This window comes from Pelmatolapia mariae, linkage group LG9 (assembly GCF_036321145.2).
Source record: "Pelmatolapia mariae isolate MD_Pm_ZW linkage group LG9, Pm_UMD_F_2, whole genome shotgun sequence".
In the NCBI taxonomy this organism is placed as follows: Eukaryota; Metazoa; Chordata; class Actinopteri; order Cichliformes; family Cichlidae; genus Pelmatolapia; species Pelmatolapia mariae.
Genome location: NC_086235.1, coordinates 18541685 through 18552705, shown reverse-complemented (window position 1 = coordinate 18552705; position 11021 = coordinate 18541685). Strand labels below are relative to the sequence as shown.

The 11021-nt window shown below is 42.3% G+C and overlaps 1 protein-coding gene across 2 annotated transcripts; it reads left to right on the top strand.

Annotated features, from left to right (window-relative positions):
- Positions 1–283: 283 nt before the first annotated feature.
- Positions 284–3936, top strand: zic4 (zic family member 4). Of its 2 annotated transcripts, XM_063483809.1 has the most exons (3): positions 284–710; positions 819–1439; positions 3497–3936. In XM_063483809.1, exons 1-3 carry the CDS (start codon positions 284–286, stop codon positions 3934–3936), a joined length of 1488 nt encoding a protein of 495 aa, XP_063339879.1. The 2 variants fall into 2 exon arrangements, with proteins under 2 accessions (XP_063339879.1, XP_063339878.1); XM_063483808.1 differs by having other exon boundaries at positions 284–1439.
- Positions 3937–11021: the final 7085 nt, after the last annotated feature.

Sequence of the window (11021 nt, the reverse complement as noted above, 5' to 3'; positions counted from 1 at the left end):
TTCACGTTGGAAACTGTCACTGGTGACGTCAATCACAGAGCTCTGACCAATTAGAGCGCAGGGTGATTGTTTAGCTCCACGGGCTGCAGCGCCTACCATGAATCTCTATTCAGTATCAAAGCGTCCTGCTGCTGCCTCTCAACCGAATGGGATTCCATGTAGTCTGCAGATAGACTTAACTTTATAAAGTTTTTTTTCTTTATTTTTTCATTGCGATTAAAATATATTTGTCATCATCATTATTATTTTGCCTGCTGTCAAGTTATTCTAAAATTAGGAAGTAATGAGCGTGGATGCATTGGGAAGCCCCGTGATGGACCCTACGTTTTCCAAACGGAACACGGCGCTGAGATTAGTTGACTTGGCAGGGGCTCACCACCATCACCATCATCACCACCATACCCCTCAGAGCGTGACAGGCTTCCCGGGGTTCAGCAGCCATCCACACTCAATGGCTCACTCGCACCCTGGGGAGATTACTGCGGAACCCCGCCTGGGGCCGAGTCCATTCGGGCCAGAACACATGGGGCACTCCGCGGCCCTCAAAATCAGCCCAGCCCATCATTATCCCCACCACCATCACCACCACCACAATCATCATATGGCAGGCCACAGTGAAGTGGTCTCCAGTCAAACGGGAGCTTTTGGCCCGGTTCAGGCGACATCGGTCCCCTATTCTATGTCTCACACGGCCCAGGCTTTATCTGCAGGTAGGGATTTCCTCATCCGGAGAGATCTGACAGCTCAAGCCATGCCAGTACTGACTGACCAGACTGCTGGTTCAGCCTCTCACCACGGAATGTTTGTCTCAACAACAGGTAGCTATCCCGGACACTATGGTCATCACCCTGACGCTGGGAACCATACCCTCTTCTCCGGACTCCACCACGAGCAGCCTTCTAGCGGATCACCGGGTGGCCAAACACTGAATGGACAAATAAGGTTAGGACTACCTGGAGAAATGTATGTTAGGTCTGATCACTTGAGTCAAGTGGCAGGCTCCAGGGCTGATCCGTTCTCTGCCTCGCCTTTGCATGGCTACGGTGGTCTGAATCTGAACATGAATCTTAGCGCTCACCACCACCACGGAGCCGGTGCCTTTTTCCGCTACATGAGGCAGCCGATAAAGCAAGAGCTGATTTGCAAGTGGCTGGAGCCGGAGCACTCGCCGAAGAAACTTTGCTCCAAAACTTACAGCACCATGCACGAACTCGTAACGCATGTGACGGTAGAGCACGTTGGAGGACCAGAGCAAGCGAACCATATATGTTTTTGGGAAGAGTGTCCCAGGGAAGGCAAACCGTTTAAAGCAAAATACAAACTTGTAAATCACATTCGAGTGCACACCGGGGAGAAACCGTTTCCGTGTCCGTTCCCTGGTTGTGGGAAAGTGTTCGCAAGATCCGAAAATCTAAAGATTCACAAAAGGACGCACACAGGTCAGTGGCTTAATATTCATAGAAGGAAATGCTGTGATTGTTGGAAATGCACTGTAAATCGTAAAATAGAGCTATCAAGTCGCATTTTGAAATTCAGCTGTGGGGTTTGCACGCTTTCTACTTGCAAGTGAAGTGATTTTTTTGGGGATAATTTTCCATTATTTATTTATTTATTGTAATTTTATTTTACGCAACTTTACGCATTAGAATGCCCTTTCATGACCTGTGGCAATTAATCAGTCCGCGCTGCTGCTCGATAGCCTATACAGTAGGACGCAACAGCTACTGGCCACCTGTTTGTTATGAGTTGCATCAGTGCTCGCAAGTTTCACAAAGGTTGGGTTTGGGGATTATGGTACAGCTCACTCAGGCGTTTGACGGTTCAACCTCTTGTTTACACCACAGCACAAAGACTGAGGCCCACGTCAGGTCCTGTCCAAATAGTTCAGTGCATGCCCTGCCAGACATGACTGGCAGCAAAGCTGGAAAGGTGCATCTTCACTTTTAGCAACTGATATAATTGTTATGATGGTGATGATGATGTGGAGATGTTTTTATTTTTGCCTTGGCCACCCACTTCCTCTGTTATTAGTATTATTTTTAGTAGTAATATTATTATTATTGTGTTTCATTTTTTGTGGCTGTTATTTCAAAATCATGTAAGCTACGTGTAGCTGTGTGTTTCATCAAGCTAATCTGAAAGTAACCGGTTCATACAGAAAACGTGCTTTTTGGACGATTAAGCCTTTGCACCCTTTAGATCAAGCAACAAGTTTACAAGTGGAGACGGCTGAAACAGTTTACTAACAGGCAGGTTTGCACAGCTGACTGACTACCTGCATAATGATGGGTGTGCATGCAATGCAGTTTAAAGCATCTCTGATTTAACTGCAAAAACAAATACTGGTGCAACATGGCTGCTTGCCACCCAGTGACGTGCTGTGGAACTAGGAGGGAAAAGAGGCCTGACAATGTCGAGTCAGACTTGTAAATTAATACAATTACTTTTCCCCTTCTTTTTTTATCGGTGGCTACATGGCAATATCCCTCTGTTTCATTTCTGCACCCTATGTATTATTCATATAATTTGCTCACATTACCTAAGTACAAATCTGTTAAATTATTTCTGTGTGTTGACTCCCAAGGGGCCTGGTCCTTGGTATCATGTTTAAAACCTATCCGAAAGTGTAGTTATGACTGGGGCTGCCCCTGGGGTCTGCTCCTCGACGGTTTCTTGTACTACACTAATATCCTTGATTGGCTCTCTCAACCCAACAGCTGAAGGTCAAATTGATATTCAGCCCGCAAGTGTAATTAGACAGAGGCAATTACATATTCTCAAAAGCTTTAATCGGGGGAGAAAAATCAGCAGTGGATGATTTCCGTGTAATTTATTCAGATTGTCTTTTTTTTTTTTTTTGCCTTGTCATAATCAGGTAGAAATACTTGTTATTAAAACGCAAAATTAGAGCCAGTCCACAACCGTTTGCAGGATTCAAATTACACACAGACTGCGTTATCGCACAGTAGGTGAAGCCTGGCGGTGGCAGTGCTTTGATTCATCATTATTTTGAGCCGGTATTACAGGCCTGCTACGTCTGTGCTCGTAGCTTGTCTGTTTTGACTGATGCCTTGATGGATGCATACACCAGGTATAGACCCAGGACAGTAGGGGTTCAGCCCTCATGTTTACACCAGACTGGGAGCTGTCCAGGCGGGCAAACTTTTGTTTTCATAGTGCAAGTTGGAGGAGGGGGGTGTAAATGCCCAAAATAAAATTAAATGGCATTATAAAGATAAACATGAAATAATAAAAGCTGGCACACTTTTACATCTTTTTGGCCCTATTCATACAGTTCATAGTTCATTTTCAGCTCGTGCTCTCATATGTTACACTTAACCAGGTTGTTTGTGCATTTCATATAAAAGTGAAGACATGTAGGGAAAAAATGTATGTTAATGAAAAGGCAGCTTAGTGCCTCAGGGTGAGTATCACGTGTTCACATTTGAACTCTTTCATTCGCTTATTTGTGTTTTATCTTGTCTCACAAAAACAGGTGAGAAACCCTTCAAATGTGAATTTGACGGCTGCGACAGACGCTTCGCCAACAGCAGTGACCGGAAAAAGCACTCGCACGTCCACACCAGCGATAAGCCCTACAACTGCAAAGTGAGAGGCTGCGATAAGTCCTACACACACCCCAGCTCCCTGAGGAAACACATGAAGGTGCACTGCAAGTCCCCTCCGCCTAGTTCGGGCTATGAGTCGTCCACTCCCTCCCTGGTCTCCCCTTCCTCAGACTTGGGCCGGGAACCAGGCGGCTCCTCGGTGTTGTCAGAGCCGGTGGGAGCCTCCCAGCCCGCGAATTTAAGCGAATGGTACGTCTGCCACAGCTCAGGTGCCAGCGGCGCCCAAACACCACCCAGCGGGCACTCTACACCCGACCCCGCAGACGAACCACCTTACAGAAACCCAGAACCGAGGGACGCTTTTTAACCCGGCTCAAGCTCACACACACACACACACACACACACACACACACACACACACACACACACACACACACACACACACACACACACACACACACCAGCAGAGACAGAAACACATTTCCACAAGCTTAACAATTAAAAAAGCGGTTTGGCTTTGGTGCCCATGTGCCTGTTTAGGACCACTGGTACCCTTGTTTTTGGAGGGGGGGGGATGAGCCACAAAGTAGAAATCCAGAATCAAGAGACGCATTTTAACCACATCGGAAGGAAAATGTGCTAACCTTGAAGACGTGCTAATTTCCAGGCATATAAAATGAATATATTTTCAAACCTCACTTGTTCAGAGCGGTTGGCTCGGTGCCTACACGCCCTGACGGCCCACAGGTCCACTTACGGAGAGTCTTGTAAATCTGTTAGACAATGTGGTACATTATTGTAGGCTTAGGCATGTTGGTGTAAAATTATTATTATTATTATATTTTTTTTTTGTAAATGAGTTTGGACTTCGATATGTTTTTATTTATTTTTCAATCTAACATTGAAGGATTTTGTATTACCGAACCAAAGTGCATGTTTGAATTAGAACAACAACAGCAACAGAGACAAAAAGGAAAAAAAAATGTACATTTGTAAATTTTTGTAAGTTTCGATGTGTTGATGTTGATAGTTTTGTAAGGATCTGTCTTCGGAGCAGTTTCTTACCGAATACTGCGGCTATTTGTACAAAAACATTTTATGTTTACATCTTACGTCCCCTCCCAAACATTTGTGCAGAGGGTCAGTAATTAAGCTGTTTCATATGCCTGCAGTATTTGATATACGACCGTGAAATTATAAATGTTTTTATCAAAGTGGGCATTTTGTGATTATTTTTTTTTGTATCATTGTTGTCTTTTTTTTTTTTTTTGAATATCTGAAATCCAGCGGCACTCAAAATGCGTACCGAATTGCCTTGTAATTTGTGAGTATTTTGAATAAATCTTGTATGACAAAAGTTAAATCCCTGAGCTATTCGGGTTCATAGAATTTATCAGGTCTCTTGATAAAGATCACTTTTGTTTTGTTTGTTTGTTTGTTTTTGGTCACTTAACACGCCTTTATATTATAAAAGAGATTATATATTATTAATATATTTTCTTAAACAATCTGTTGCTGCATAGCTTGAAGGTCAGTTCCACTAACATATCCCACGTTCATGCCTGCTGTTCGGATTCAAAATGTCTTTTTAATTCCGAAGTAATAATCAAACGAAAAATCATCTCGGAAAAAAATGCAGTTATAATTTCTTTTAATTTTAAAGTTTTTTCTCTCGGTGAAAGGGGCGGTCTAAAATGTGCTACACTTGTGTTAAATCTCACTTACTCCGCTGAGCTGTGGTATGATGCAGACGTGGGGTAGAGTTTGATGAAAGGCTACAATATTCGGATCCAGACTTCAAAGAGCATTTCGCACAAAGAGCCATTTTTTCACGACGGTGAATCCTCATGGTGAATTAAGATTTCTATAGCAATAGCCAAGTCAAACTCAAATGATATGGGGCCAAGTCCGTGGACTCAAAAGCCTGCTCTAAATAATGTAATATTTGCTTCCCATGGGGTAGGAAACGGTAATCTATGTCCTTTATACTGCAGACTGGGGCAGTATAAAGAAGAGAAATATATTCTTTTGCTCCGGGCCTACTTTACGACAATCAAAGGAGAAGCCGCTAAAAAACAGTTGTCCCACACCATAATAGACTTGCACTTTAGGGCCTAACCGCTCAATGGATAAAATGTAACCATAATCATATTTTAGACTCTACACACAAAATACATAAAACTATAGGAGAGAGTCTGTCTTTTAATGATAACCGTTTCAATAGTAGACAAGTAAATTAATTATTTCAGACTTTGCAGAAAGTCCCATTTTTTTCCCAGGCAGAAATCTTTTCCAACGTTATAATTAAAAAGTGAAAATTTGCAGTTAACTAAAAGCTTGAAGACCTTTGCTGTAGTGGGAAAACTTCAGGCTGAGTAAATTTTTTTACTCTGGCCCTCACTGAGGCAGAAGTGGGTGGAAAGCGCACACAGCTACAACTCTCTCTCTCTCCCTCAGCGTTTCCAGGGTTTGGTTAAGTTCATGACAGTTTGCTCTGTCATAGAGGCTCAACTGAAAGCAAAGAAAACTAACACTAATAGAATAAGATGATGGTGATGCCTCTGTTTTTTAGCACCAGGTCTAATAAGTGCAGGGGGTGAAAGGAAGGAAGAAAAAAACAAGATAGTTGGATCTCAATTGAAAAAGAGAGTCTTTGAAGTGGAAGTTAATATCAGAGGGATTCTTTTTAGGTCGTCTGAACGACGTTGATGACACGGAAAGCCTTTTGTCACCGATTTGTTGGGCTCCTCTCTATTGGGCCTTCTAAAGCTTTTTAGTTCCAGCCGTCAAAATGGACAAGAAACTAACTGAGTCGCGGGGAAAAAAACGTGTTCCATTTAAGGCAGAAAGCGAACGACGAGCAACATTTTTTTCAAAGTTGTTTGATTAGAAAATAAGTAAGGAGAGGGCGGGTTATAAACACGAGGTCCGTGTCTCGGTTACATGTGGCCAGTTTTGCATTTTTAAGCCAATTTTCTCTTTTCTGAATTCGATCTTCACTGCGGACACAGATGAAAGTGGGGGGGGGGGGGGGGGGGGGGGGGAATGTACGTGGATTAATTTCGAAGTGGCATTTAAAAATAAGACCGTGGCCAAGTGTTGAGTGACTGTGCACGTCTGCAGTACCGCAGTTTTGGTAACCTTTACGCGGACTAATTTATGACGTTGACCAAATAGAAACATCCTGTGCTTTGTCGGAAACTGAGCGGGCATGTGCGGGGTTTGGTTGCAAAGCAGCTTGGATCCAAAGAGTGTTTTACGGCGTGCATGTAGCTACCATAGCAGAGATAAAATATGAAGACTGTTTGCTTTTACTATATATACATATTTTTTTTTTTAAAAAAGTTAAATTCCCGGCGTGCAGATACTTGATACCAGAGGCAGACAATACTGCAAGAGCTCTTTAACAACCGATCACGTTGGACTCACTCATCCAGCCTTCAGCTGAGTGACAACCTCTGATCTGACACCATCTCTAGGGTCAAGAATCGAGAACAGGTGTGTGTGTGTGTGTGTGTGTGTGTGTGTGTGTGTGTGGATGGGGTGGGATAGGTTGGGGGAGGGGGGTGTAAAGGGGACAGATAGAGAGAGAGAAGGAGGGAGAAGCAACACTACACGACTGCTGAAGAAGCAAAACAGGAAACTGCTGGCGACGCTGGAGTTCAACAGGAAATACATATTCGCGTTAATTGCAGAAGGGACAATTAAAAAGAAAAGAAGGGGGAGTGGAGGTCGAGCTTCCAAATCGCTACAAAAAAACAGAGAAAATGAATCTATTTCATTTCTTCCAAGTCCCTCTCACTATCACGGCTGCATCCTAAGGCTCATTTGAGTGTGAAATATTATTTCTTTGTAAAATAATGGAGGCGGTAATCCTACTTCCGGAAACTGTCCGGCATTATTGAACAAAGCCCCTTTAATAGGGGGATTAGCAGTCTTGGAGTAAAAGGCTCACTAACCCCCTCCTCTCCTCCTCCTCATCCACACCACCCTCATCACTCCCCCTTTCCTCCACGCCCACCTCACGCCTCAGCTCCACCATCAGCACCTCCAACACCAACCAGGTCATAATTATCAGGAATGAAGAGGCTGAAATTGGCATGGAAAATAAAAAAAAAAAAGAAAGAAACAGAGACAGGTGCAATAGACCGACCAGAAACACACCGGAAAAGCTGGACAGAGTTGTTATAATAAGGCTGCCAGTGTGGACACACTGATTTAAGGGAAAAAAAAAAGGTGTTTTGATTTCATTATTTACTGCAGTAAATATATTTATATTTGAGCTGTCAAAATGGCAACTTAAATGACAGGGGAAATTTTTTTTTACTCTTTTATTATTGTTTTATAATATTATTATAGGAATATTCCACCGCTTTTTCCTCGCAAAGGAGTATTACACTTTATTTCTTGGACTTTGATCGAGTGTGGAGAAGGGAGGTCAAAAGGCAAACTATGCACACCCACAAGTTAACTACAACCATAAAGCCTGTCATGAATATTGAATATTTTATTCCGATACCGTCCAAGGTTAGTTTTCCGAGGGGATTTACAAGATCACGTGACCGTGATATATAGGCTACCATGAGCTTCCGTCATAAAGATTTATGACGGCCTTTAAAGCTAAATTAACTGTATTCCGCATATAAAGAGGTGAGCAAGCAGAGCCGAGGCAGGTTTAAGGCTACACCCCTGCGGCAGCTTTTGTATATAGCAGGCAAACTGAACATAAGTCACAAGAACCTGAAGAAGGAAAAAAAAAATCTGTGCCAATAAGACCTTATAGACCGCCCTCTTCCCCCCACCCGCTCCACATCTCAACTCTCTCCCCAGGTTTTGGGATTACCGTCATCCACAGATTTCAGGAAACTAAGTTATTTTACTTCCCTAGATGAGTGGGGCTCCCTCCAATGAGAATCAGCCCCCTAGTAGCCTATAGGCCCGAACACGGATTTCTAACAACCTCCACATTATATGGCAGAATGTGCCACATACTTCACACCTGCACTCTGAATAGCAGCTCCCTTTCAATGTATGATACGCCTGTTGGCCTTGGACTCAATGCAGCTGCACGAATGAATCAGCGACCCGCTTGTTTGGTCTCTTTTGATGTGAGATCTTCTCTCATTTGATCTTGCAATCTGAACCAGAGACTATTAGCACGCGAGAGCTATGATGACTCGTATTGTTAATGCGCTTTCGATATATGCGTGCAAACTTGTTGCTATATCGCGAGCAGCAATTTGAGATATGGCGATGTTGTAGGACTTTGTGCACTTACTTTGAGTGCGTGGAAGAGGAAGGGGGAAAAATAGTGAGAATTAAGTGAAACCTTGTTTTTCTTCATTTTTTCTTTTTTTTTTTCAAACACATAATAAAACAACTCTTTAACAGGATTACACGCGTACACGGATCATTTTATGAAGTAATTTCACTTTTTTTTTCCAGTAAGTAAATATTAGGTGTTCAGCAACTGCACAGTCACGTATCTAAACTGTGCAGCACATTTGCAAGCTTCACTGTCATAAAAGAGGGCCATGCATCATGCTGCATAAGTGATTAGGAATTTGAAGACTTACCCTTTGGCGAATAAATCGACCTGACATACATGCGACAATTTATCATATTTCGAATGCATTTTCCTCTGTTGATCTTTGTGTGTGAGCCAAATGTTTGATTTTTATTTTTTTTTGTCACATATTAGTGCCATGGCGAACAAGTGTGTTAGGTTTAGTGTAAATGAAATATAAAATGAAAACGCACACCCACCCACTCCCCCCACACACCAAGAAACAAATAACGCTATAAACAAAAAAGGGTTATTCCTCAACTTTTGGGAAGCTCCTGCTCGGAACAAAAGCGATTCCCAACTCCAGAAGTTAAGATAGCCAGTGCTGCAGAAATAACAATAAAATAACGATTTTTTTTTCCTGCCACTGCGCTGGAAGTGGTTCACAAACAAGGAAATGGGCCGTTTTAGGACAAAAAAAACCCTCCTACTGATTTAGCCAAAGCCATAATGGCAAAAGTGCGTTTATACACTCGATAAAAAAAGATAGTATATCATCATATATCAAAATAACACAGAGTATTAGGAGATGCAAATGCTGCGAGTATTATGAATCATTGGTTTATCTGCACTATTTCACACGTCAGATGGGAAATATGTTCCAAACAGACAAGCAAATGCACAGTTTGAGAAGAAACATAATGCATGTGATCACTCTAGCAGTATCGAAGACTTTGGGTCATTTCGCCATCTCCCGCAGGAAAGACATTATGCCTCTCATATTTACATACTCTTTAATATTTGTCAAACATTCATAAATTACACACTAATGAAATGTTCGACGGTCCTTGGAGATCAAGCTAATGAAGACATAGACTTTTTGTGCTTTTGACACATCTTTGTTACGTTTAATACCATTCTCGCTATCACGCTCTATTAACTATTATTATACTTATGTCAGGCCACCGCTGACACGTTACGACACCAGGATCACCTGCTGTAGGTGGGCACGCCGTGGGATACAAATGACCTCCATCTAGAACGCCAGTTGGCTGTTTAAAAGTATTAAATTCACGAGAGATCTTTTTTAAGTGCCTTTTAAAAGTTTAAAAATGCTGCGAGCATCACATTGCGTAAAAGTTTACAAAAACACTATAACAGTGTTATATTTATAATATCTCAAAACTAGCAGAAATAACAAGTGTTTGTTTCCTTCTTGCTTTAAGAAATCCATGCGCTTTGCAATGCATGGTTTGTTACAAAAAAAAGGGTTGGTTTTTTTGCAGTGTGCGCAGCTTGTATGACCACTACGACGTCAAGAGGCACTTGGAGGACTGAACCTGTGAAACGAAGAAAGAGAAACACTGAAAGAGGAGGTGGAAAGGCGGGGGAGATATTAATTAAGGAAGAGTGTTGCTCCATGTAGAGTTCATTTCCGCTCTGGCCAAGCCTTCATTTATTCATTCGTTCGTACTATTATTGTTCCCCATCTTTTTTCCTATGACCCAACCTTTGCTAACGCCTCCCATCTGCACACGGTAAAAATAAATAAATAAATAAATAAATGATAAAACTACGCTAATCTACGCGATGTACGAGCTTGAAATACTTTGAAATGCACTGAATGGGGAGGTATTGTCAGCACAACAATATAGATCCTTGGAGACGTGTTTATTTGACAGAGCAAATCCCCAGCGTGTCAAGGTTGTCATATTCCCCTCAATGTCCAATGCAAATGCCGCGGCATAATCAGATGCAGCAGCATGACGCGTTTATTACTTTGTCAATCATTTTGATACGACAGTATAGTGAAACAAAGCGAGCCCACGTCCGGTAATAGAATTAAAGAAAAAAAAAAAACCTTTCAGCGACAGTTTGACGCGTAAAACCGGACCAAAGTCCTTCTCACAGAGGTCAGCGGAGCTTTATCAATCCGCAGAAACTTT

What these genes read in the sequence shown, in the direction of transcription:
- zic4 (XM_063483808.1), top strand. Translation starts at nt 284, where the DNA reads ATGAGCGTGGATGCATTGGGAAGCCCCGTGATGGACCCTACGTTTTCC. An exon ending in TCACAAAAGGACGCACACAG is followed by an intron (nt 1,440 to 3,496) that starts GTCAGTGGCTTA and finishes TCACAAAAACAG; the next exon opens with GTGAGAAACCCTTCAAATGT.